We start from the raw sequence: 27,342 nt of genomic DNA on the forward strand, positions 1-27,342 counted from the left end.
AAGGAGACAAGCTACCGGGGACCGGTTTCTGGCATTTCAGCCTTCTTCGGCCCGGCTTGCTTGAATCCCGATGGAGCAGTGAGAAAGGGACTCATGTCTGAGTATACCCTGCCACACCTATAGTGGCCAAAAACGATTTACAAAAGGGGGTGGTGATGAACAGAGTGTCTGAGTTAAACAGACCACTCTTACCCAGTCCAAAGATCAGGGCTTGATCCATCACCGTTATTTATCTCACTGCCCCATCCCAGCTCAGAACCTGGCTATATGCAAATCAGTCTGTCCCTGGCCCAGTGCATCATGGGAACAGGGCAGACTAAACTACCAAGCCAATTCTTCACCAGAAAGGAGACAAGCTACCGGGGACCGGTTTCTGGCATTTCAGCCTTCTTCGGCCCGGCTTGCTTGAATCCCGATGGAGCAGTGAGAAAGGGACTCATGTCTGAGTATACCCTGCCACACCTATAGTGGCCAAAAACGATTTACAAAAGGGGGTGGTGATGAACAGAGTGTCTGAGTTAAACAGACCACTCTTACCCAGTCCAAAGATCAGGGCTTGATCCATCACCGTTATTTATCTCACTGCCCCATCCCAGCTCAGAACCTGGCTATATGCAAATCAGTCTGTCCCTGGCCCAGTGCATCATGGGAACAGGGCAGACTAAACTACCAAGCCAATTCTTCACCAGAAAGGAGACAAGCTACCGGGGACCGGTTTCTGGCATTTCAGCCTTCTTCGGCCCGGCTTGCTTGAATCCCGATGGAGCAGTGAGAAAGGGACTCATGTCTGAGTATACCCTGCCACACCTATAGTGGCCAAAAACGATTTACAAAAGGGGGTGGTGATGAAAAAGGGAGACTAAGTTTTGAATACTTTGAATCCTGGCTTGACTGGGATACGCTAGAGCTACTGATGTGTTTATAGTAGCTCCTAGATATTGATGAACGTGTGAAGGCTCTAGGTGCGACTTGGTGTAGTTTATCGTAAACCCTAAGTTGTGCAGTGTTTGAATTGTTTGTTTTGTATGTTGTGCACACTAGTTGTACGATCTTGCTTTTATGAGCCAATGGTCGAGGTAGGGGAAGACATGTATTTGTTGTCTTCTGAGATGTGCTGCCCCTACTGCTAAGCACTTTGTAAACACTCATGGTGCTGTTGTGACCCCGAATGGAAGGACTTTGAACTGATAGTGTTGTCCTTGTATGACAAACCTTAAGTACTTCCTGTGCGCAGGATGTATTGGAATGTGAAAGTAAGCGTCCTTTAGGTCTAGAGTGGAAAGAAAATCTCCCTGTTGTAGTAATGGGAGTACCTGTTGTAAAGTGATCATGTGAAAATTATCTGATTGTATGTAGTGATTGAGGGGCCTGAGGTCGAGAATTGGTCTTAATGTCCCGTCCTTTTTTGGAATTAGGAAATACAGGGAGTAAACTCCTGTTCCTTGTTCCTCTAACGGAACTACTTGAATAGCATCTTTCTGTAGAAGTGCTAGAACTTCCTGTTGAAGCAGAGTTATGTGTTCTGAAGACATTAGACGCTGCCTGGGTGGTATGTTTGGGGGGGGGGCTGTGAGTTCTAGGCAGTAGCCATGTTGGATAATTTGTCTTACCCACCAGTCTGTTGTGATGGAGTTCCAGACAGGTAGGAACTGTGACCGTCTGCCCCCCAAAGGAGTGGAATGCTGTAGGGGAGGCAGAGGGAAGTCACTGTTTAGGAGTGGAAGAGGAGCGGTTGTTGTTACTGCCTCTACCTCTTCCCTTGTTGGTATTGCCTCTGTATCCTCCTCTAAAATAGCTTTTATTAGAGGAGGTCTGTGTGTGTGTTTTAAAAGATGATGATGTGTCTGCGCCGGTCTGCTTGGAGCCTCCTCTATAAGAGGAGCGGTGAAAAGAACCTCTAGTTTGGGTGGATTGTAATGCTCCCATAGACTTAGCGGTGTCTGTGTCTTTTTTCATCTTTTCTAATGTATTATCTACTTCCGGCCCGAACAATTGGTTTTGATTAAAGGGCTGGTTTAGAATGGTAGTTTGTACCTCTGGTTTAAAACCCGAGATGCGTAACCATGCATGACGCCTGAGAATAACACCAGTGTTCACTGCTCTGGATGCTGTGTCAGCTACATCTAGTGCGCATTTAATTGAGGCATTAGATATTAATTTGCCTTCTTGTAAAGGTTCTGCTGCCAGATCCTTGTGTTGATCTGGTAGGTGCTCCATTAACTTTTCTAGTTGATCGTAATGAGCCCTGTTGTAGCGTGATAGTAAAGCCTGTGTGTTTGCTATGCGCCATATGTTTGTTGCTTGTGCAGCAATTCGCTTCCCTGACGCATCAATTATTTTGGACTCTTTGTCAGGCGGGGTGTATCCCCAGAAGTTTGAGAATTGGCTCTTTTTCGTGCATTTGACACTACCAAGGAGTCTAATGGCAGATGACCCTTAATGTATACTGGATTACCTGGTGTATTCTAGGGTTTAGCACCCTACACCGTACTGGATCTTTAAAAATCTCCGGAGCATGTTTAATGACCCCCTTGATCATTGGTAATATTTGGGTAGACCTTTGTGACTGTTCGAAAGAGTCTAGCAAAAAATCCTCTTCAATGGCATCAAAGGTGCATAGGAACCCCATGGTAAAGTGCAGCTCTGTTTAATAAATGGTTAAACCCAATACTATCCTCTGTAGGGGAAGGTTTTGTTGGGTAGTACTGAGGATCAGGGATGTCTGATGTATTATATGGTGCAAAATTATATGAATCATCATCCTTGGGATATTCTGTGTTGATATCCTCATCTAAAGGGTATGTATGTGGCTCAGGAAAATCATCCCCCCCCCACCTAAATCACACTCCTCGTCAGTGTGGTGTGATGATGCAGGAGATTGAATAGGAGAAGTTATAGGTTCCACATATGGAGTAATAGGAGAGGAAGAAGGTGAAGGAGAGGAAGGATTCATTGGAGAAGTTGCACAGTCCTTTTTTGTAGGAACCACAGGTGTAAGTGGTGTGTCTGCTGGTCTCTTTTTATAAGGAATTGCTTCCACATGTCCAGTCTTTGGATTAATATGGACCTTTTTCTGTCTAGGATCTGGTCCAAACAGTTCTTCCTCTTCTATAATCTTCTTCGGCGTCGATTTTTTGGAGCCGATAGAGGTTGTCTAGTGTTTTTTGCCTTGGAAGGAGTAACTGAGTCTTTTGGCAATGTTTTTGGTGCCGAAGGTTGTTTAGTCTTGTCTGGGGTCTTTGGTACTGATATTAGAGGTTTCGTCATGGAGACAGGTTTTGCTGGTCCTGTGGCGCCGGAAACTGGCTTCCCCTCTTTGTTTTTTGAACCGGAAGGTTTCAGAGTCGAAGCTTTCGGGTCTGGTACAGGTTTCGGCTTCGGCACCGATGGTACAGGTGCTGAAGTGTCCTTGTCTTTGTGCGCCGAAGGGTGTTTTATTTTCGGTGCCGACGAGTCCTTCGGTGTTGAAGGATGTTTTGGTGCCAATAGAGGAGGTGTAACTGGCACCTGGTGTTTCTTCGGTGCCGAGGCACCGGAAGGCGTATTCTCTTTCCTCGGAGCCGGGCCCGAAGGCGGGGCGTTAGAGGGTAAATTTCGGTCTTGACTGGGCCCCATGGGCGGAGTGCTGACCGTCGCCTTTTGTTTGGGTAATGTCTGTCGTGCAGGGGCAGATGTACTCACGGGTTGTCGAGATGGAATCGAATCGTCCGAATCCTCTGCCCCCGTTATAATCTGGAGATCATGCGAGTCCTCCTCTGCGCCGAGTGGAGCCTCGTCCTCGGAGATATCTTCGATTGCATATTCGTCCACTGAGACGTCTTCTTCGACGATCTCCTCTTCAAAGATGACCTCGGTGCTGGTGCTGATCTCCTGATTTCGTGTCGACGGGCCCTCCGATCCCGGATGGCCTTCTTCGATCGGAAGGAGGCACAGGCTGTGCAGGTCGACTCGTCGTGTTCTGGCGTGAGACAGAGGTTGCAAAACTCGTGATGGTCGCTATGAGGGAATTTTGCTCGACATACCGGGCATCTCTTGAATGGAGTCCTGTCCATGAGGCGTAGGCCGCAGGGCGCCGATGGGCCCAACGGCCCGCGTCGACGCACCGGAATGTAGCTGGTGATGTCGAAAGTCTATTTGATGTCGAAAGAAGTTTGTTTGAATTTTCTCGCTTCGAAGAAAGCAGAAAAAAGTCTTTTCTAGCCGGAGCGGAAAACTTTCATCCAAACCCAGTGGCGGAAAAAAACAATCCGAGGATGGAGTCGATGACCATGCGCAGTATTGTCCAAGGGAGGAGTCACCTATCTTGTGACTACAAAGAAGACAACAACCTGCAATCATCCGAGCCCAACACCAGGTGGCGATCTATTGCTAAATGTAGGATCTGCAGCTCATATGCCTCGAACACTTATTTTCTGAAAGTTGGTGAGGATTGCGTGCCGAAGGAATTCGGTTTCAACACGGAGCGCTGAAACACATCCGAGCCCGGTGGCGGAAAAAAACAATCTGGGGATGGAGCTGATGACCATGCGCAGTATCATCCAAAGGAGGAGTTAATTATCCTGTGACTTCCAAAGACTTTTCTACAACAAAACAAACTGCAAACATCTGGGCCCAACACTAGGTGGCAATCTATGCATAGTGTGCAATCTGCAGCTCATATGCCTTGAACAGAGTGTTTACTGTAGTAGTAAAAACCAACAGTATTCTAAAAATAAGAAATGTAGCTACTAAATGAGGCAGAACACCCTTTTGTGTAATTATATATCACACAACCAATATGAAGCAGTGACACCAGGGTTGCCACTTGTCCAGACTGGCAGCATTTGTGTTGCTGAGTCTGGGTAGTTAGATTTCAGCTCTTCAGTCTCTAACTTTCCAGGTCCATTTCACAATGTGAAACAGGTTCCTTAGGGAGTGGAGAAAACAGGAGGATGGCCCCAGTCTGATCTGCAATTGCTCCACTTAAAAGACCATTCATCTTTTGCGGACTGGCGTAGTAGACTGGAGCAATCGTCACAGAGAAGAGGCAGGATAGTTGGACCACTGTCGCACCATACCTCCAGATTCAACAGACTATCAGGGGAAACAAACATTTAATCTGCAATCTCACTTTCTAAGTTAACCAAGAGACAAGCTAGGAAAAGAATGCACACTGAATTCTCAAACCAGGTAGAATGAGGGATGGTGTTTCCAAAAAGTGATGTTAGTAGAAAAATAGTAGCAAAATAGGAAGAAATAGCAGTGATATGTACTATTTTGTCTTCAACGCCAGAAAGAGAAATGAATGGATACACCAAAATGTAGCATTAACACAGCAAGTAGCACAAACAGTTTGTTGCCACTTTCTTTTATAGAGGTTCATTATTACCGAACTTATGTTGTTCATTTTGTCAACCAAAGACTAATGAAAGTTTAAGTTAAGAGTGCAAGGATTTAAAGTATGCCTTGGTTGTAACCTATAGGGTTTGGAGCCTCAACCCAATGAACTATTTTACCCAGACTAGAAATTATGTACTTCAGGTCACAAAAAGAATCTCTTTGATTTAAACATGTGGCTCAAGGCTACACACAAAACTCTAAAGAAGGATCATTAGGTGTCTCAGCAATTTTCTGAGTCAAACCTATGACCAGTATATTCACACAGGTCTCTGGGGCGGGTTCATTCACTACCTTCACTGTATTATTCTGCTCTACCACCTGCTAGTTACACATCAATGCCTGTTGTAGACACCTTATCCATGCAAGATATCTCATCAATAGATAGACTGTAATTTGGTAAACTGGGTGACCTAAAGATCATAGGTTTGCTTTTTATTGCAGCCAAGTCTGCCTTTCAGTCTTTTACAGTGTACAAACTGGGTTTTATTGAGCCAAGTAACAATAACACCTATTAACACTGAAATCCAAAACAAGACTGTGGTAAATTGCAGTATGTAAACCAAGCACAAGATGTACATGTATACGTTATGTGTGTAATTATACAACTTTGTGTTGTATGTGAAAAACGCGTTATTTAGGGTGTGTTACTTTTAAAATGGTGAGGCTTAAAGCCCAATTATTGCTGTAAGCAAAAGTGACAAAGTGGGTTATTTTGGATTTTTATATTAAAGTTTTCTTAAACCCCATGAAATAGCTATAAAATGGATGGCAGAGGCACAGGTTTCCATCACACATCAACCATGACGTAAGTGTGCTATTAAGGAGGAAATGCTACAATTTTTTAAAAAACATCTTAAAATGAAAAAAAAAATATCTGAACAAGAGAAGAGAAGGAAAGACAGAGACAAGGCGGGGAAGTGATAGAGAGCAAGAAAGGAAAAGCAGAGAAGGAAAAAAAGTGTGAAGAAAGAGGAGAGTGTGAGTGGAAAGAATGAGAGGAAAGATAAGAAGGAAGTGGGAGAGGAGAGACAGACAGAGGAGAAAGTGAGAGAGAAAGGCACTTGAAGCTAAGCAAGTGACACATTGTAGTGTGCTTGTTCATTTGACTTTCTGAAAAGGTAAAAGCAGAGGCAGGGAATTTATTTACTAAAAAGTATTTAGGAACTTGGGTAAAACTACAACTGTCATGGCACATCTGGTTCACCTGCTCACCTTCCTGCGCATCTGGGGCAGAGGAATTTCACACCCAAATTGCAAGCTAGCTCTTGTGTGCTGGGACAAGGGCACTTTGCGGTCTCCCTTTCATAATCAGCAGGGCCACTTAAGTTGACTAACGTGGTTCAAGTCAAGTAAGCTTTATTTCGACAATTGTCATAAAAGCATGTTCCACATATAAAAGTACATGTATAAACTTCTAGTAGGAAAACCATTTTAAAAACAAAATGCCAATTTCATAATAAATAATTAAAAAAAAGAAACGTAAAAAACCTTAAGAACTGTACAAATGAGCAAAATATTGTTCTTACAAGAGGCTAACGTGGTTCAATTATTGCTTCCTCAGCTGGATGTGATGAGGGATTACATCCTCATTTCTTTTTTAACAAGGTGACTTTGAGGTACCACTGCAGTATATGGGATAATCACTTAGCTCTGTGGGGTGTTTGGGGGTTTGTGTATACTGGATATACCTCAAACTCGCATCCCCTGAAGGTTTGCGGAAGGAACGTTAGGAGCTTTCAAGTTTCCATTTTTGCAGCTTGGAAAGTGAAAAAGACATGGGAACCTTACTTAAAAAGAACATTGGAATAATAAGTAAACATTTAATTTTGGAATCATTTATTGAAATGTTTTTGCTGTTATTGGAAACGCTCAATTTCTATGAGTGATGAGGAAGATTGATAGAAAGAGGAGACATGTCACCCTTCTCTTCCACGAGCCCTTCTATTTCGAGCTTTCCTTCGCCTCCTGCCAAGATAGGCAGATCAGCACCTACGGACTCAGAAGAGGCCAAACTAAAGAGGCTAATTAAGTAGACTCTGTCTGAAATGTGGAAAAAGAAAGATCCTGGTGAGGAACAGGGTAAAGTGACTTCTGTGAATTCCCATTCTGCTGAGTCTGATTCTGAAAATGTGGAGCTGGAAATTACCCCTAGAAAACTAGAGAAGTTGTAAAAGAATGCAATCATTTCTCATGTAAAGGAGAATATGTGAAGTGGCGGTTAGAGGCGTTAGCCTCCTTGGCTTAACGCCTCTCATCGCCACTTCGGAAGAGCCAGGCTGCCCCATATTACCAAGGATATGGTGCTGCCTGGAATTTCCCCTGCAATGGCGCTAAGTCTCACGACTTAACACCAACACAGGCACCCTTGCACCAGAGTGCAAGAGTGTCTGCGAGCAGGGAGGTTTGTTTATGTACAGGAAGGTGTCCCTCCCTGTACATAAATAAACCTTTATTTAAAATACCATTTTGTAACGTACATGTGTGCTGCTTCATGCATTTTGCTTTTTCCATGGGTGCTGCACAAGGCAGCACACATGAAAAAAGCAAAAACGAGGAGAAATGAAGCATTTCCCCTCGTTCAGCCACTTTAAGACCAGGATTTTCCTGGTCTTAAGTTCGGCACTGTCACCTATTATCGCCTCTCTTGATAATCGGTGGCAGCGTCAAAGTGAATGGGTGTTGCAGTGGAACGCCCACCGCAACACCCACTGCATTGTCCCTTTCACGCTAATTTTAGTGTAAAAGGGGCCCTATTATCAAGGCAGCATTAAGCCACTTAACGTGGCTCATAGCCACGTTAGGTAGTTTAACGCTGCCTTGGTAATAGGGCGCTGTGAGAATGTGGCTCTATATATCCTGGACCAAGATATGGTACATGGTGTATAGAGTCCACAAACCCCAGTGGTATAACATAGGTTGAAGCCAGGTGTGACCTTACTCTCTAAAGTGGTAGCTTGGTCGAGTAGTAAGGCAGTACCAGAGGACAGTGTAAAGCATTTGTTGTACACACTCAGTCAGCAAAAGTTTTCACACACTCAAAGACTGAACTCCAGGCCAATTGTTTTTATATCAAAGATATAGTTGTTTTATTTTTAGAACCAACAGGTACCAAAAATATACTGTTCTCAATATGAGAGGCCGCAGATGAGTACTTTGCAGAAAGGCAAGAAATTTTGTAAACACAGTAGATACAGGGGTTGCAGTAGGCAACACAATTCTAAACACAATTTAGCATTGACCTCAATGGGTTTTTCTATATAAATACAGCTGATTACTTTTTAGACTACTCTGGTAGTTCCAGGACTGGACCTTAGATTCAGTCCTGGGATCTAATCTGAAAACAGTTTAGTAAAAACGTTTTTGTTATTGCAGTGATTTTTAAGGAATAGAAGGAAAATGCTACTTACCAGTATGCATCTGTTCTTGGCATGTAGAGCTGCAGATCACTACACTTAGCATTAGATCGCCACCTGGTGTTGGGCTCGGATGATTGCATGTTGTTGTCCTCTTGGAAGAAGTCTTTTGTAGTCACGAGATAGGTGACTCCTCCCTTGGACGATAGTGCGCATGGGAATCGACTCCATCCTTAGATTGTTTGGTAAATGATGGAGTTAGTAGAAGTAAAGAAAAAGGATGTCCATGTGTGTGCATCTAAGTAAGATAAAACTGGAACAGATACAAGTCCCGGGGAGGCGGGAGGGCATGTAGTGATCTGCAGCTCTACATGCCAAGAACAGATGCATACTGGTAAGTAGCATTTTCAGTTCGAGGCATATGAGCTGCAGATACTACACTTTTGCATCGATTGTGCAGCAGTGTCTCCCCTAGCGGTGGTCACCTGTATCTGTTGCAGTAGTTTGAAAGAGAGTTTAGAGGACAGCTCGGCCTACTGCAGCTTGCTGCTTGGCTTGCACATCAACACAGTAGTGTTTAGTGAAGGTGTGTGTGGTAGACCATGTTGCATATGTCTTCTAGGGGGATGTTCCCTAAGAAAGACATAGAGGCTTCTAGCTTGTGTGTGGAATGCGCTCTAGGAGGAACTGTTAATGTACGTTTTGCTTTTTGATAGCATATTTGTATACACTTTACAATCCCCCTTGCAATTCCACCCTTAGAGATGAGGTTGCCTTTATGTGGTGGAGAGAAAGATACAAATAGTTGTTTTGTTTTTCGAAAAGATTTAGTCCTGTCTACATAGTAGAGAAGAGCTCTTTTAACATCTAGTGTGTGAAAAGCTCTTTCTGCTACAGAGTAAGGGTTTTGGAAAAACACAGGTAACTCTACATGTTGGTTTAAATGAAAAGGACTAATGACTTTTGGAAGGAATTTAGAATTAGTTCTTAGAACCACCTTGTTACGATGTAGTTGTAAAAATGGTTCTTGTATTGTGAAAGCTTGTAACTCACTTACTCTTCTCAGAGAGGTAATAGCAACAAGGAAAGCTGTTTTCCATGTGAGGAATTGCAGTTCACATTTGTGTAAAGGTTCAAAAGGGGAACCCATGAGTCTTGTAAGAACAACGTTTAGGTTCCATACTGGAGAAGTTGGTAACCTGGGTGGAATGATTCTTTTTAATCCTTCCATAAATGCTTTAATAGCAGGTACTCTAAAAAGAGGCAGATGTTGTCTGTTTTGTAAATATGCTGCAATTGCTGCAAGGTGCAGGCGTATGGATGAATATGCCAAGTTACATCTTTGTAAATGTAAAAGGTAGCAAATTATATTTTGGATAGAAGCATCCAGGGGATCAATTTGGTTATTGTTGCAATAAATGGCAAATCTCTTCCATTTAGCAGCATAACGAGCTCTGGTAGTAGGTCTCCTGGCTTCTTTAATGATTTTCATACAGTCTGGGGGTAGGTTAAGATAACCCAACTCTAAGACTTCAGGAGCCAGATTGCCAGATTCAGTTGCAAGCTGGGACACTTGTAGAGAATGTGTCCCCCCCTTTTTTTGTATATAATACATAGCTGTCATGTTGTCCGTCCGGATTAATACAGCTTTGTTTTGTACTTGGAATGTTTTGAGTGCTAAGAATATTGCTAGCAGCTCTTTTCTGTTGAATGTTCCATTGTCCTTGAGTTGTATGATGTAGGAGATGAGCTTCCCATCCTGTGAGAGATGCGTCTGCTTGAGCACTATTTGTGGAACAGGTTCGAGGAGCGGCCGTCCCTTTGTCAAATTTTTGGTGTTCCACCACTGCAGAGAGCGATGTGTGTGGCTGTCCACTAACACCAGGTCTGTTAGTTGCCATTGAGTCTGGTTCCACTTTTGTGCTAGACATTCCTTTAACGGACGCATCTGCAGTCTTGCATATGGTACTATGAAGATGCAAGATGCCATCATGCCTATTAGTCTCATGAACACTCTCGCTTGGAGAGAGTGTTGATGTTGGAAGCTTGTGACTAAGGCCTGAATGCTCTGTATCCTTGCTGGACTGGGATACGTTAGACCTGTAGACTTGTTTATTGTAGCCCCTAGATACTGATGTGTATGAGAGGGTTGCAGGTGCGACTTGGTGTAGTTTATTGTAAACCCTAAGTCGTGCAATGTTTGAATTGTCTGATGTGTGTATTAAACACACTGATTGAATGACTTGGCTTTTATGAGCCAATCATCTAGATAAGGGAAGACATGTATTTGTTGTCTCCTGAGATGCGCTGCTACTACTGCTAGGCACTTTGTGAATACTCTTGGTGCTGTTGTAACTCCGAATGGAAGGACTTTGAATTGATAATGTTGTCCTTCTAGTACAAACCTTAGATAGTGTTGTAAGGAAATCGCCTTGTTGCAGCAGTGGAAGCACTTGTTATAAAGTGATCATATGAAAATGATCTGATTGTATGTAATGATTGAGGGCCTTGAGGTCGAGAATTGGTCTTAGTGTCCCGTCCTTCTTGGTTATTAGAAAATACAGTGAGTAAACCCTTGTTCCTTGGTGCTGTAAAGGAACTATTTCTATTGCGTCCTTTTGAGTAAGTGACAGGACTTCTTGTTTGAGCAGAGTAAGGTGTTCTGCAGACATTGGACGCTGCCTGGGTGGTATGTATGGAGGGGTTGCTATAAGTTCGAGGCAGTAGCCATACTGGATAATTTGACTTACCCACTTGTCTGTTGTAATGGAAATCCAGACAGGTAGGGACTGTGTTAATCTGCTCCCCACAGGAGTGGAATGCGGTTGGGGAAGCAGAGGAAAGTCACTGTTTTGTGGTTGAAGAGGTTCGATTATTGTTGTTACCCCAACCTCTTCCTTTGTTATTGTTTCTTCTATATCCTCCTCTAAAATAACCTTTGTATGAGGATGTTGTGTGTTAGATTTGAAGGATGTTGTGTTGTCTGCTCCAGTCTGTTTGGAGCCTCCTCTGTAGAAGGAGCGACGGAAGGAACTTTTAGCTAGTGTGGACTGTAAAGCTCCCATAGATTTGGCAGTGTCTGTATCCTTCTTCATCTTTTCAAGTGCTGTTTCTACCTCTGGTCCAAACAATTGATTTTGATTAAATGGTTGATTTAAAATGGTAGTTTGCACTTCCTGTTTAAATCTTGAAATGCGTAGCCACGCATGTCTTCTAAGTAGGACACTAGTGTTCACAGCTATAGACGCAGTGTCTACCACATCAAGTGCACACTTGAATGAGGCATTGGAAATTAGCTTGCCTTCTTGTATAAGGTCGGTTGCCTACATTTTATATTGGTCAGGTAGATGTTCTAATGGTTTCTCTAGCTGATTGTTAGACCTGGCACCTTGGCGTGAGTCTCCCTTCCACTTTTTGCTGATGTGCCTCCGATGTTTTGCTGGTTTTCCGATACTCAGGGCACTGCGCCACGGCTGACCCGTGCCGCAATGCAAGAGCTCCCTACTGTAAATTGTACATGCGATTGGTATCCATGATTGGTTCAATGGATTTACTGTTAGTCCCTAGTAAAGTGCACTAGAGAGTGCCGGGGCTTGTAGATGCCAATACTGCTGGTGGGCCTGCAGCGCTGGTTGCGCCACCCACCGAAGCAGCCGTAAAGATGTGTCTGGGAACTGCGACCGCAGAACCCGCGTGCGGTCTCGTACTGTCACGCTAGCTGGGCAAGTGCACCCACTTGCCAGCCCCGAACCTTCCCTTGACTACATATTAGTCACCCCTATGTTAGGCCTACGGGCAGGGTGCGTTGTAGGTGTAAGGTAGGACAAGCCCTGATGTGTGTGGCATGTCCTAGTAGTGACTTACAACCAAAACCGTATTTCACTATTGAAGGCTACCTGCTCCATTAGGCCAGACTGAGCTGCTGGAATTATTACACCCTATAATCCCGGCAGGCTCAAGGAGCAGGGTAGCGAGTCGTGTTTAGTATGCCTGAACTCAGGATGATAAAATATTTATTTTAGTAAAGTTTATTTTAGTATCCTGGGTTTGCAAGTGCTACTTTTAGAAAGTTAGCATTTGCTTGCCTAACCATTTCAGCCCGCCTCTGCTGGTATGTGTATCTGACTGTCTGGGACGTGTGAGTGACAGGGCTGGGGGGATGACAGGTGGTGAATGCGCAGATTACACCTTAGTGGGAGGTAGGAGTGCCTCTTGACTCGAACTGTAGCTGTGCTCTGCCACCACAATGCTGGCTCCACCCTCCTGGGGAGCGACTGATGACTCAGCCGGCACCTGGCCCAGGAAGGGCGAAGCCCCCATCAACAAGGTACTCTGGCCGCCCCTGTCCGCACAATGCTGGCTCCACCTCCTGTGGGGCGTCTGATGCGCCTGCCCCTCACACTGAAAGCAGAAGCCGGAGTACACCCACCGGGGTACTCAAGGACTGAGAGTGGCTATGCAAAGGCCCCCCTGGCCTGCGAGAACAAAAGAAATGGCCTATAAAAGAAGGAGCCCTGCTCCTTGAAAATTAGATCCTGTTTGGGCTACAGAAGGAACTCTGCCCGACGAGAAGGACCGTGAGAGACAAGGAAGGGTGCTGACTCTTGCCTGTGTCTGGTGCCTTGCTGCCGAAGGAGAGGAAGAAGGAAAGACTGCGAGAAGACTTTTGCTTTACTTTGTGCCAAACTCTGCTAAAAGATCTCCAAGGGCTTGCAACCTGAACTTGCCCCCTGACCAGCGCCCCAGGACCAGTGGGCGCTACACCCTGAAGAAAGCGACTGCGTGTGCTGCTTATCGCTGCAGTACCGACGGAGGAATCTCCTCCAAGGTAACGACATCCACCTGACCACCGTGACCGGGGCCCAAAGCAACAGCGAGAGCAAAGTGAGGACCAGCCGCCGCTGACCCGAACACCGTGACCGCAACTGCACCGGGAGCCCGAGAGCAAAGCGAAGGAGGACCCGTCCAGTCCGAGCTCTCGAGTTGACTGCGCCACAAGCAGCCAATCCACTTGCAAAGACGGACAGTTGCCCTGTGAGAGTCCACGAGGTCGGTATCTTGCCCGACAGCTCAGCTGTAAGCGCACAGCTGCACCGGCACTTGGCTGGGTACGTCCTGCACTTGGGGACCGTACTGCCACTTGCCGCCACCACACAGCCGCCGCCTCCAGGATCGGAGCGGATGACGAGGAGAGGACCCTGCCGCCACAGAACACCGCTGCCCCGGATGACCCGTGAACTGCTCGGCTGAGAGCCGCAACGAACAGCGACCCCGGGAAGGCAACGCGACGTGGGACAGATCCCCTGGAAGCCGCCTGCTCCACAAGAACTTTGTTGACACCGGCCTGAGGGCCCTAAGAGAACGCTTGAACTGCTATAAAGAACTGTGGCAACTTAAACTAAGTAATTTGAAACCGATACCGTAAAGTACGTTGACTGTATTCACAAGCCTGCTTACAATCTATATAAAGATATATATTTTTACAGAATACAGTCTGGTCTCGTTGTGTGGTGGGTTGGTTGTAAAGGTGTAATATTGCAAGTGTTTAACCCTATGTGCCCCAAAGATTAGCCTACGACTGCTTAAGCCACACTACCTAGAGGGTAAGCAGAGGTTGTCTGGAAGGTAACCCTCAGCCCTGACGAGGAAGAGAGAGTCCCTGCTTGTCGCTAGTGCTACACTGCGCCGACTAGAGCCTCCCCCTTCCTACATTGGACGCAGCGGTGAGGATTTTCGAATTTACACTTGCGATATCTATACCTGAGCTTCTGACCACTACACAGGGATTACGGTCCAGTTACTTAGCCACAGACTTTGCTTTTTGAATTTTGCCGAAAGAAGATTCCGAGTGCGGGAACCATGCCGGGCACGAAGAGCCTGGATGGAGTGGAGTCCACGACCTCTGAGATGTTGGAGGTGGAGTGGGACGCCGCGAAGCTGGATAAATACTCAAAGAGTGAACTGAAGTTTTTCTGTAAAAAACTCAAGGTTCCGCACGCTGGTTGCAAGAACAAGCCAGAGCTCTACAAGGCCCTGAAAGCCTGGATAGAGTCCAGAAAGGCCCCGGAGGATCAAGACGCTCTCGCAGAGCAAGTTGCAACAGAGGAGCAGAATGCACTTGGGGATCTAGTGGATCTCGAAAGGCAAGACAGCGTGCACAGCTTTGGAAAAGGCCTGTCGCCAGAGGAGCTGGCAGACAGGAAGGAAACAAGGAATCACGAAAGAAAACTGGCAGAATTGAAAATCCAACTGGAGCTTGAAACAAAAAGAATGGCGCTGGAAGAGCGAAAGCACCAAATGGATTATGAAGTGAAAATGAGGGAGATAAGTCTCAAGGAGAGAGACTTGGATCGTCCTCCCTCTGGTGGCAGCACATCGCCAGTGCAGGTAGAGTCAAGAGTGCACATCCCGAAGGACGTAGTTAAGGAGTTCTTTAAGGGGGATGACATAGGACAGTGGTTTAGGGCATACGAGGTAGCCATGTCCTCCCACCGGGTCCCTGACAAGGATTGGGGAGCGGGGTTGTGGGGAAGGTTCCTTAGCGAAGGGCGAGATACCTTGCTAGATTTGCCCGTTGAGAATCAGAGATCCTATTCCCACATGAAAGAAGCTTTAATGAACAGGTACGGGCTTACCCCTGAAATGTATAGACAGAAGTTTAGGGGATGGACTAAGCGGCCTGGGAATATGTATGTGGAGTATGTGACTTACTTTTGCAGAGCACTGGATGGTTGGGTGAAGGGTAGCAAAGTGAATGATTTTCAAGGTCTCTTTGATTTGATTGCATGGGAGCACTTGTCTGATCACTGTTTTCCTGAGTTACGCCAACACCTGATCGATAGCAAGCTGTCCAACCCGAGGAAGCTTGCTGAGGAGGCGGACCGCTGGCTCAGCACCAGGGTCCACAAGGGTCCCGTGGGAGACTCCGCCAAGAGTGGGCAGGGTCCCCAGCAGAAGAGTGGGGGGGACAAGGGGGGAAAACAGAAAGGGTTCCAAAAAGGCCCCCAAAGTAGTTTCCAGGGGAGCCCGCAGCAGGGTTCTCAGCCTCCCCCACCCCCAAAGCAGAATGGGGCCCGACAGGTAAACCTGTTCCAAAGGGGCCCTTCAATTGTTTCAAATGTGGCGAGCCTGGGCACATATCCAGTGACCCCAAGTGTCGCCTGTTTGGAAAACCCGCACTCACTGGTGCTCCGCCCCGTCAAGTGACTAATGTTCACTTAGGAGAAGAAGTGATGGTCCCGGGGGGTGGAGATCCCGTTCACATGACCCTAGTCTCGCTAGGAGACAGTGAGATGATCCCTACGAACTACCTGCCCTCTAACACTAAGAAATATGGGCAGGTGGTGATCATCAATGGCAAGGAAGCTGAGGCTCTTAGAGACACAGGAGCCAGTGTGACTGCAGTGAGGCAGCACCTGGTGTCTCAAGAGCAGGTTGTACCCCATGCCTACTGTAGGGTTATCAACGCTGATAATTCTGAGAGTCAGTGTCCGATGGCTCAAGTTCCCTTCGAGTGTGGGGGGGTCTCTGGTACTCTGCAGGTCTGTGTAAGAAAAACCATGCCTGTTGACTGTTTGCTAGGGAATGACTTGGAGCACTCCCCTTGGGAAAAGGTGGAGAAGACGACTCACCTGCGGATGGTGGGTCTGCCTGACTGGGCGTGCGTGACCACCCGGTCGATGGCAGCCAGTAGGGGTGATCAAGAGGTCCTGGGGCCTGAAGAAGAGGCCCAGGAACCGGCCTTAGGGAGAAGGCGCAGGGGGCGCGGGAAACCGGCCCCTGAAGTTCCCACGGTCCAGGAGGAAGCAGACCTTGAGGGGGATGCCCTGGAGCCTACAGGGGAACAGATCGCCGAACTGGGGGACCTGCCTGAGCTGACCCATTGGCAGCAAGAAGGAGGACCCTCCAGGGAGGAATTCTGCAAGGAGCAGAAAGAATGCCCTTCTCTCGTGGGTATGCGGCAGCAAGCTGCAGACCAGGCCAATGGTGTTCAGGCCAAAACACATTACGTATACTGGGAGAACGACCTCCTGTATTCGGAGCCTAAGGCTGCTGAACCTGGGTCAGCCCGTGTGCTGGTGGTGCCCCAGAAGTTCAGAGCCTTCCTACTGGGTCTGGCTCACGATGTGCCTCTAGCAGGACATTTGGGGATGGACAAGACCTATGACAGGCTTGTCACCCACTTTTACTGGCCCCAAATGCATAAGAGTTCAGACGCTCATTGCAGAACCTGTCCGACTTGCCAGGCAAGTGGGAAGACGGGAGGGAAGAACAAGGCTCCCCTCCAACCCTTCCCTGTGGTCGGTACGCCATTCCAGCGAGTGGGTATTGACATTGTTGGGCCTCTGGACCCCAAGACAGCCATGGGCAACAGGTTCATCCTGGTCTTGGTGGACCACGCCACCCGGTACCCTGAAGCCATCCCTCTGAGGACAGTGACGGCCCCCGTGGTGGGACGTGCACTGATGGGAATTTTCTCACGAGTAGGATTCCCTCTAGAGGTGGTGAGCGACAGGGGGACCAATTTCATATCCAAGTATATGAAATCCCTTTGGCAAGAGTGTGGCGTAACGTATAAGTTCACCACGCCTTACCATCCCCAAGGTAACGGGTTGGTTGAGAGATTCAACCGAACCCTGAAGGGCATGATCATGGGCCTAGAAGGTCCGATGAGGCGTAAGTGGGATGTCCTCTTACCATGCCTGCTCTTTGCATATCGCGAGGTGCCGCAGAAGTCCCTAGGGTTCAGCCCCTTTGAACTACTGTACGGCCACCCCGTGAGAGGACCGCTGAGTTTGGTAAAGGAAGGCTGGGAGCAATCTCCCAGGAAACCTCCCCAGAATGTATATAGCTACATGCTGGCCTTCAGAAACCAGACCGGACGCTTCAGACAACTTGCCGAGGCAAATCTGGAAGCGAGCCAGGAGGAAATGAAGCGGTGGTATGACCAGAATGCCACTCTGGTCGAGCTTCAGCCTGGACAAGAGGTGTATGTCCTGGCCCCAGTGGAGCCCTGTGCCCTTCAAGATAAGTGGACAGGCCCATTTGAGGTTGTGGAGCGCAAGAGCCCCGTGACATACTTGGTGGACATGAAGACGCCCAGGAACCCTTTGCGGGTCCTACATGTCAACCGCCTCAAGCCCCACTTGCGAAGGTCCGAAGTGGGCATGTTGTTGGCAACTGATGACGGAATGGAGGAGGAGTCGGAGCCTCTTCCTGACCTCTTGGTAGCCTGTGAGAAAGATGGGTCAGTGGATGGAGTTAACCTCTCACCCACCCTGACCGCCGAACAACAGGAAGACTGCCGCCAGTTGCTGGGGCAGTTTCCAGATCTGTTCTCCCTGGTTCCGAGTGTCACAGATTGGTGCGTCCATGATGTGGACACTGGAGACAGCTTACCTGTGAAGCATAAGGCTTACAGGGTGGCTGACAGGGTCCGGGCCTGCATCAAGGAGGAGGTCTCCAAGATGCTTGCCCTTGGGGTGGTTGAGTCTTCCAGCAGTCCTTGGTCCAGCCCCGTGGTCTTGGTTCCGAAGGCTGCTGCGCCGGGAGCCACACCCGAACTCCGGTTCTGTGTGGACTACAGAGGACTCAATTCAGTCACGAAGACTGACGCGCACCCCATCCCCAGAGCTGATGAGCTCATTGATCGGCTAGGGGCTGCCAAGTTCCTCAGCACGTTTGATTTAACGTCTGGGTACTGGCAGATCGCCTTGACCGATGGGGCAAAGGAGAGGTCGGCATTCTCTACACCAGATGGGCATTTCCAGTTCCGGGTTATGCCATTTGGAATGAAGAATGACCCTGCCACCTTTCAGAGATTGGTCAACCAGGTGTTGGCTGGACTGGACGAGTTCAGTGCTGCCTACCTGGATGACATCGCGGTGTTCAGTGGCACCTGGCCAGAACACCTGCGACACCTCTGGGAAGTGTTGATGGCCCTGCGCAGAGCAGGCCTCACAATCAAGGCAAGCAAGTGCCAGATTGGGCAGGGTTCAGTGGTGTACTTGGGACACCAAGTTGGGAGTGGCAAGGTAGCACCCTTGCAGCCCAAAATCGAGACCATCCTGGCTTGGGAACCCCCCAAGACCCAGACCGCAGTGAGAGCCTTCCTGGGGCTCACTGGGTATTACAGGAGGTTTGTCAAGGGCTATGGCACGATCGTGACCCCCTTGACAGAGCTGACTTCGAAGAAGCAGCCCAGGAATGTGATTTGGACTGACACCTGTCAGAAAGCTTTTGACACCCTGAAGACTGCCATGTGCACGGCGCCCGTGCTCCTGGCTCCTGATTTCTCCAAGGAATTCATAGTGCAAACAGACGCTTCAGAGCATGGTGTAGGGGCTGTTCTTTCACAGATGACTGAGGAGGGCTTTGACCAACCCGTAGCCTTCATAAGTAGGAGGTTACTTCCACGGGAAAGTAGGTGGAGTGCAATAGAGCGTGAAGCATTTGCTGTGGTCTGGGCGCTGAAGAAGCTAAGACCCTACTTGTTTGGGTCTCACTTCCGAGTTCAGACGGACCACAGGCCCCTCAGATGGTTGATGCAAATGAGGGGTGAGAACCCGAAACTGTTGAGGTGGTCCATTTCTCTACAGAGTATGGACTTTACGGTGGAACACCGCCCTGGCACCGATCACGCCAACGCTGACGGTCTGTCCAGATTTTTCCGCCTTAGTGATGTGGAACTCCCTGGGGAAGGGTAGTTCCCCCACATTTCAGCTGGAGGGGACACATGTTAGACCTGGCACCTTGGCGTGAGTCTCCCTTCCACTTTTTGCTGATGTGCCTCCGATGTTTTGCTGGTTTTCCGATACTCAGGGCACTGCGCCACGGCTGACCCGTGCCGCAGTGCAAGTGCTCCCTACTGTAAATTGTACATGCGATTGGTATCCATGATTGGTTCATTGGATTTACTGTTAGTCCCTAGTAAAGTGCACTAGAGAGTGCCGGGGCTTGTAGATGCCAATACTGCTGGTGGGCCTGCAGCGCTGGTTGCGCCACCCACCGAAGCAGCCGTAAAGATGTGTCTGGGAACTGCGACCGCAGAACCCGCGTGCGGTCTCGTACTGTCACGCTAGCTGGGCAAGTGCACCCACTTGCCAGCCCCGAACCTTCCCTTGACTACATATTAGTCACCCCTATGGTAGGCCTACGGGCAGGGTGCGTTGTAGGTGTAAGGTAGGACAAGCCCTGATGTGTGTGGCATGTCCTAGTAGTGACTTACAACCAAAACCGTATTTCACTATTGAAGGCTACCTGCTCCATTAGGCCAGACTGAGCTGCTGGAATTATTACACCCTATAATCCCGGCAGGCTCAAGGAGCAGGGTAGCGAGTCGTGTTTAGTATGCCTGAACTCAGGATGATAAAATATTTCTTTTAGTAAAGTTTATTTTAGTATCCTGGGTTTGCAAGTGCTACTTTTAGAAAGTTAGCATTTGCTTGCCTAACCATTTCAGCCCGCCTCTGCTGGTATGTGTATCTGACTGTCTGGGACGTGTGAGTGACAGGGCTGGGGGGATGACAGGTGGTGAATGCGCAGATTACACCTTAGTGGGAGGTAGGAGTGCCTCTTGACTCGAACTGTAGCTGTGCTCTGCCACCACAATGCTGGCTCCACCCTCCTGGGGAGCAACTGATGACTCAGCCGGCACCTGGCCCAGGAAGGGCGAAGCCCCCATCAACAAGGTACTCTGGCCGCCCCTGTCCGAACAATGCTGGCTCCACCTCCTGTGGGGCGTCTGATGCGCCTGCCCCTCACACTGAAAGCAGAAGCCGGAGTACACCCACCGGGGTACTCAAGGACTGAGAGTGGCTATGCAAAGGCCCCCCTGGCCTGCAAGAACAAAAGAAATGGCCTATAAAAGAAGGAGCCCTGCTCCTTGAAAATTAGATCCTGTTTGGGCTACAGAAGGAACTCTGCCCGACGAGAAGGACCGTGAGAGACAAGGAAGGGTGCTGACTCTTGCCTGTGTCTGGTGCCTTGCTGCCGAAAGAGAGGAAGAAGGAAAGACTGCGAGAAGACTTTTGCTTTACTTTGTGCCAAACTCTGCTAAAAGATCTCCAAGGGCTTGCAACCTGAACTTGCCCCCTGACCAGCGCCCCAGGACCAGTGGGCGCTACACCCTGAAGAAAGCGACTGCGTGTGCTGCTTATCGCTGCAGTACCGACGGAGGAATCTCCTCCAAGGCAACGACATCCACCTGACCACCGTGACCGGGGCCCAAAGCAACAGCGAGAGCAAAGTGAGGACCAGCTGCCGCTGACCCGAACACCGTGACCGCAACTGCACCGGGAGCCCGAGAGCAAAGCGAAGGAGGACCCGTCCGGTCCGAGCTCTCGAGTTGACTGCGCCACAAGCAGCCAATCCACTTGCAAAGACGGACAGTTGCCCTGTGAGAGTCCACGAGGTCGGTATCTTGCCCGACAGCTCAGCTGTAAGCGCACAGCTGCACCGGCACTTGGCTGGGTACGTCCTGCACTTGGGGACCGTACTGCCACTTGCCGCCACCACACAGCCGCCGCCTCCAGGGTCGGAGCGGATGACGAGGAGAGGACCCTGCCGCCACAGAACACCGCTGCCCCGGATGACCCGTGAACTGCTCGGCTGAGAGCCGCAACAAACAGCGACCCCGGGAAGGCAACGCGACGTGGGACAGATCCCCTGGAAGCCGCCTGCTCCACAAGAACTTTGTTGACACCGGCCTGAGGGCCCTAAGAGAACGCTTGAACTGCTATAAAGAACTGTGGCAACTTAAACTAAGTAATTTGAAACCGATACCGTAAAGTACGTTGACTGTATTCACAAGCCTGCTTACAATCTATATAAAGATATATATTTTTACAGAATACAGTCTGGTCTCGTTGTGTGGTGGGTTGGTTGTAAAGGTGTAATATTGCAAGTGTTTAACCCTATGTGCCCCAAAGATTAGCCTACGACTGCTTAAGCCACACTACCTAGAGGGTAAGCAGAGGTTGTCTGGAAGGTAACCCTCAGCCCTGACGAGGAAGAGAGAGTCCCTGCTTGTCGCTAGTGCTACACTGCGCCGACTAGAGCCTCCCCCTTCCTACACTGATCATAATGAGCCCTGTCATATCTTGAAAGGAGGGCTTGTGTGTTAGCTATACGCCATATGTTAGTAGCTTGCACAGCTATTCTTTTGTTTGAGGCATCTATGACTTTAGATTCTTTGTCAGGTGGGGGTGCATCACCTGACGTTTGTGAGTTTGCCCTTTTGTTAGCATTTGATACAACTAGTAAATCTAATGGTAGTTGTCCTTTAATGTAGGCTGGATTGGCAGGTGCAGGCCTATATTTTTTCTCATTTCTAGGGTTTAGGATCCTAGTACATACAGGGTCTTTAAATACCTCTGGAGCATGTTTGATGACCCCTTTAATCATAGGAAGAATTTGAACAGACCTTTGCCATTGTTCAAATGTGTCTAATTAAAAATCCTCCTCTGCCTCACCATAGTGACCCCATGGTAAATGGCAGCTCTGTTCAATAGGTGTCTAAAACCAATGTTATCTTCTGGGGGAGAAGGTTTTGATGGGTATGACTGTGGGTATGGAATATAAGGTACATCCCTTGGGTTTGGGTACTCCCAGTCTGGATCATCTAAAGGGTATGGGAAAGGCTCATCTGGATCTATCCCTCTCCCTAGGCTATACTCATCATCGTTTTGAGGTGAGTGTGAAGACAGAGTAGGAGAATGTGGAGGAGAAATCTGTGGTGAAATGTTAAGAGGAAGAGGGGTTGAAGGAGATGGAAGTATAGGAGAAGAAGGGTGCATAGGAGATGTGGCAGAGTCCTTCTTCTTGGCAGGTACTACAGGTGTGGGTGTTGTATCTGCCTTCCTCTTCTTGTGTGGTATAGTGGATACATCACCTGTTTTTGGGTCAATGTAGATCTTCTTTTGCAGAGGATCTGGTTGGAAAAGTTCTTCTCCTTGTTGAACCTTTGTCGGCGCCGATTTTTTCGGTTCTGGATGAGGTTGCTTCTTGTCTTTAGCCTTAGGAGGTGTTACATTGTCCTTTGGCGTCGTTTTCGGCACGGAAGGTGTTGTTTTCGGTGTCGTAGGCTGTTTCGAGGGCTTGGGCGCATCGGAATCAGGCCTTGTCGGTTGCGGTACCGAAGACGATGTCTTCGGAGTGGAAGCTGGTATCGTCAGCTTCGAGGCGTCGGACGCTGGCTTCGCACCTTTGTCTTTCGAAGTCGACGGTATTGGAGCCGAGACTTCTTTCGGTTTCGGTGCCGAGGGAGCTGGTGGGATCGGCACATGCGGCTTGCTCGGTAAAGAGCTACCGGAAGGCTTAACTGCTTTCTTCGTAACCGGGCTCGATGACGGGGCTTTTGAAGTGGCATTTCGGTCGCAACTGGGCCCCGGAGGTGGAGTGTTGACCTTTGCCTTCGATCTGGGTGCTGTGTGTGGTGCAGGGGCGGTAGTACTCACGCGCTGACCCGATCGTATGGAGTCATTTGAGTCGTCTGCCTCTGATACGATTTGGAGATTTATAAGTTCACACTTAGAAACTTTTCAATGAAAAACTGTTATCCAATGGGAGAAAATTCCGGTTGCAGTTAAAGTACGACCTCGTTACTTTTGTAATCCAGTACTGGGCTCCTAGATCCAACACTGGGGTCTCAACCTAAAACAGGTAAGTAATTACGTTTCAGAATTTGGTACGATTTTTAAAGAATATTTCAAGTTTTCAAACTTGAAATATTCACAGAAAAGCAAACAATGGATTCCTACGGAGAAAATTCAAGTTACTAGTAAACCCGACTAGGATTACTTTTGCGATTCAGTACTGGTCTACAAGATGCAGTACTGGCTTCTCTCCTGATCACAGGTGAGTACTTCGGAATTCGGTTGATTTTTTGGGAATATTTTAAGTTTTCAAAACCAGTCAATGTTATCCAATGGCAGGTAAGTGAGTTACCGGTTTCCAGGTGAGTACTCGGCTGGGGAAGTTAGGGTTCTGGGCATAGACTCAGGGGTCCCCCAGGGTCAGGTAGGTAAAGTTGGTTCACCCTCAGCGGTACAGGAGCGGCCGGGTGCAGAGGTAGTCAGGCCCAATGTTATTCAATGAGGAGTAGGGGGCCTCCGGTTGGTGGCTGCTGGCTAGCAGGCCACGCGGCTGTGAGAGCTGGGCTCCTGGACACTTGCTCAGGGCAAATGGGGTAGCAGGATAGGGCACAAGTTGCACTGCCAGGGGCACTCGGGCGGCTGGTTGCAGGGTGCCTTTGAGCCGTCGGGCGCTCAATGTTATTCAATGGTAAAGGTAAAAAGGGAACAAAGGCTGCAAATGGGAAAGGTAAAAAAAGAACAAAGGCTGCAGACTCGGGGACGGTGATTCTTCAGGTGCGACCACCACTAAGAGAGATAAGTTGCGATCCTGGAGAAGAGGTAGGTACCCCAAAGGGAGGCACAGGGGGTCACAGGGCGCCGGGTGCAGGGGTGTCTTTGGGTGTTGGGAAATCTTACCCTCGGCTGGTCGCGGTTGGAGGGGTCCCTGGTTCTGAGGCTGCAGGCATCGTCTGGTTCGTTGAGGAGGGTCTTTGGGCACTGGACTTTGGGTCCCAGTCACCGGGGGGACGTCCTCATGGTCTTGGATCACTCAGGCACGGGCCGGGCTCGGCGGGTGCAGAGTGGGCAGGTCTTGAGCTTCCTGGCTGGCACCAGGGGTTGGTTGTTGAATCAGAGACTCTTCTTATGGGAGTCCCAGTCTTTAAGAGGGTCAAGGCAGGCAGGTCCTCCGGGTGTCCCAAGGTTGCTGTCCGCAAGAGTTGCCGGGATTAAGCAGGAGCAGGTTCCAGGGTCGACAGACCGGTAGGGCTGGGGCCAAGTCAGTGGGTGTCGTCCTGTTGTTAGCAGCTGCATGGCGGGTCTTCTTCTTGATCTCCTTTCTTCTTTTCTTATCGGGATCTGAGGAAGGAAGATTCAGGGTGCCCCTAAATACTACATTTAAGGGTGTTACAGGTAGGGCAAGGGCAGGGACCAATAGGTCCCTGTCCTGGGGTGGGTACACCCCATAGCCTGCTCCGCTCCTGTTGGAGGGGGGTGGGAGCCTAGCTGTGATTGGGCAGGGTTCCCCATCTTCAAGATGGCCGGAGCCCGGGGTCGTGCTTCACCTCGCCTCTCCCACCTGAGGAGTGGGGTTGGCACAGGCTGGCACACCCCCTTCCTGATGTGGGGTTTCCCGCCAGAGTGGGGGTTGGAACTGGTGGGGGCCAGTTGCCGAGAACAGCAAATGGTCTGGAGAAGCTCACAGAGGCGGCATGCCTTTAAAGCTTCCACTTGCCCATCCTGGGGGAGGAGACCTAGTACCTCGCCCAGGATGTGCATCGTTGCAGGCCCAGGAGAGAGGGGGGCTTTCCACCCGGGGGTCCAGCAACATGTCTGCTGTGTGGCAGCCTCTGCAGCCACTCAGACTAGACGTGATTCTAGGTTAGGTTTTCATGGGGCATCTCTAAGATGCCCTCTGGTGCGTTCTACATTAAATCCCACAATGGCATCAGTGCGGGTTTAATGTGCTGAGAAGTTTGTCAGTCTTCAGTGTAGCCATTATGGTGCTGTGGAGTTCGTAATGACAACCTCCTAGCACCATATACTCTTAATGGCATCACTGCACTTACAGTGCCCAGGAATGGCTCTGGGTACTGTAGGGGCACAGGGTTCATGCACCTGTGCCCAAACCACTGGCTTCAGGCACCCAGCTAGAGGGGTGACTGAAGTATGCCAGGGCAGTGGGTTCTGTGGGCATGGCACACAGGGATGTGTGCCATGTCGACTCTGTTTAGTTCTGTACCTAAATACTCAACCTGCAAAGGCAGTGTGTCGGTATCATGGTACAGGGCCCCTAAGGGTGGCATAATAAGTGCTGTAGCACTTAGGGTTCTTCTCTGGTCACCAGGCCCTGGGCACCTAGGTTACCATTTACTAGGGACTAATAGGTGGCCAGAGATGCCAATTGGGTTTTGTTTCAATACAGCTTTAGGGAAGGAACACAGGCTCTGTGTACCTCGTTGGCAGGTGCCCAGGGCACACTCAGTGCCTCTAAGATTCTCCGTCTAGAGGGAAGGCCACAAAAGCTTTTGGGTACATTTTTGCAGAAGATGCTTTGACCATTAGACTTTCCAATGAAGTGTATGATGATAAATGTTTAGGGTCAAAGGAGGTCTGTCGTCGTGCAAGGTTCCTGTTGGCTGCCAGGCCCGAGAAGGGATTCTATCAGGCGGTCCACACATGCTCCAAGAGTGCCTCATTGAATGGCAGCAGAGGATCGGAGAGTGCTGAAGAGGGTTGCAGAATTTCAGTGAAAATGTTACATTCCAGTGCCTCAACTTCTATTCCTACCTCTGAAGTGAACGAAGAGACCTCATATGAAGGAGGCTGAGAGGGGTCAGGATGTTATCTTCAGGAGATGCACTGCGCCTGCTTGCATTTTGTAATTCCAGGTAGAGGCCAGCATTTGCATTCTATGGAGGAGGGTATTGGTCATGCTCTTTGACATCATCCTTTGTGTGCTTCAAAGAACAGAAGTCTAGGACAAGGATCCTAGAAATGACATGCAGATGTAGTGTGGGTCCACTAAGGACATCTTCTTATGGCATCTAAGACAAGGTTAAACCCTGAAACGTTAGGATCCATTTTCATCTACTCTTTGTCTGTGCAACACTGAGCGGAGCACCAGATCCATGTCCGAGGCAAAGATAAATAGGAACTATCGACAGCACACTGGTTGTCCCCTTCTAGGTCTCATTGTTGTCATATCATGACTCTTCTTCGGTTGTCGTGTCCTCACGCCTTGCCTCACAGAACAGGGAATTGTTGCCAGTGGATATGTTAAGCCAGGACAAATAACATAAAAGGTCTTGGCTCAACCTTTGGTCCGATAACGGCAATTACCATTGTGGTACAGGCCCTGCGAGACCATACAACCTAGTGCCTAGAACAGAAAACAGTACTGGTGTTGCAATGAATGGAAAATGAACGCACCAGGTTATACAGGTTGCAATGATCTCCAGGGACCTCTTCCAGCCAAGGGCTGTCCGTGGAAGGACTGATGCCATCTTCTACGGCCTCTGAATCTTCAAGACCTGCAGCAGAGAGAGTCATTTCAGAAAGAAGCAAGAAACATTGAAACTCAACTAATCACTTTTGCTATATTTTTTATTATTTTATGTGTGGCCCTGGATGAGGCAAAGTTTGTTACTGGTTGTGTCCGTCTGCACATGGCATTACATGTACCGCATGTACCGTGGTGTGCCTGTTCATGTCCCAGAGTGTACTTGCTTGTGCCCTTGGATGTACTTTTCTATATCCCAAAGTGTGCTTGCTACTTACTGCTCATACCACTGGGTGTGCTTACTCATGTCCCAGCATAAGCTTTCATGTGCCTGTCTGTGAGCAAGGGTGTGCTTGTTTATACCCCTGTGGGTGCCTGTCTTTGCTCTCAAGGGGCTTGCGCATACCACTGGGTGTACTTACTCATGCCCCAGCGTAAGCTTTCATGTGCCTCTCTGTGAGCAAGGGTGTGCTGTTTATACCCCGTGGGTGCCTGTCTTTGCTCTCAAGGGGCTTGCTCATACCACTGGGTGTGC

At 48.8% G+C, this 27,342-nt stretch overlaps 1 protein-coding gene across 2 annotated transcripts in view; it reads right to left on the reverse strand.

The window, feature by feature from the left end:
* IRF3 (interferon regulatory factor 3) overlaps positions 1 to 27,342 on the reverse strand; it is a 238,924-nt gene that overhangs the window by 103,641 nt on the left and 107,941 nt on the right. For both annotated transcript variants that reach the window (XM_086930131.1, XM_086930132.1), the window contains one exon: positions 26,738 to 26,838. In XM_086930131.1, the coding sequence (XP_086786257.1) occupies positions 26,738 to 26,838 (101 nt within the window). The remainder of the gene's footprint in view (positions 1 to 26,737; positions 26,839 to 27,342) is intronic.

The sequence above is a fragment of the Lissotriton vulgaris genome, chromosome 7 (assembly GCF_964263255.1).
Source record: "Lissotriton vulgaris chromosome 7, aLisVul1.2, whole genome shotgun sequence".
Lineage (NCBI taxonomy): Eukaryota > Metazoa > Chordata > Amphibia > Caudata > Salamandridae > Lissotriton > Lissotriton vulgaris.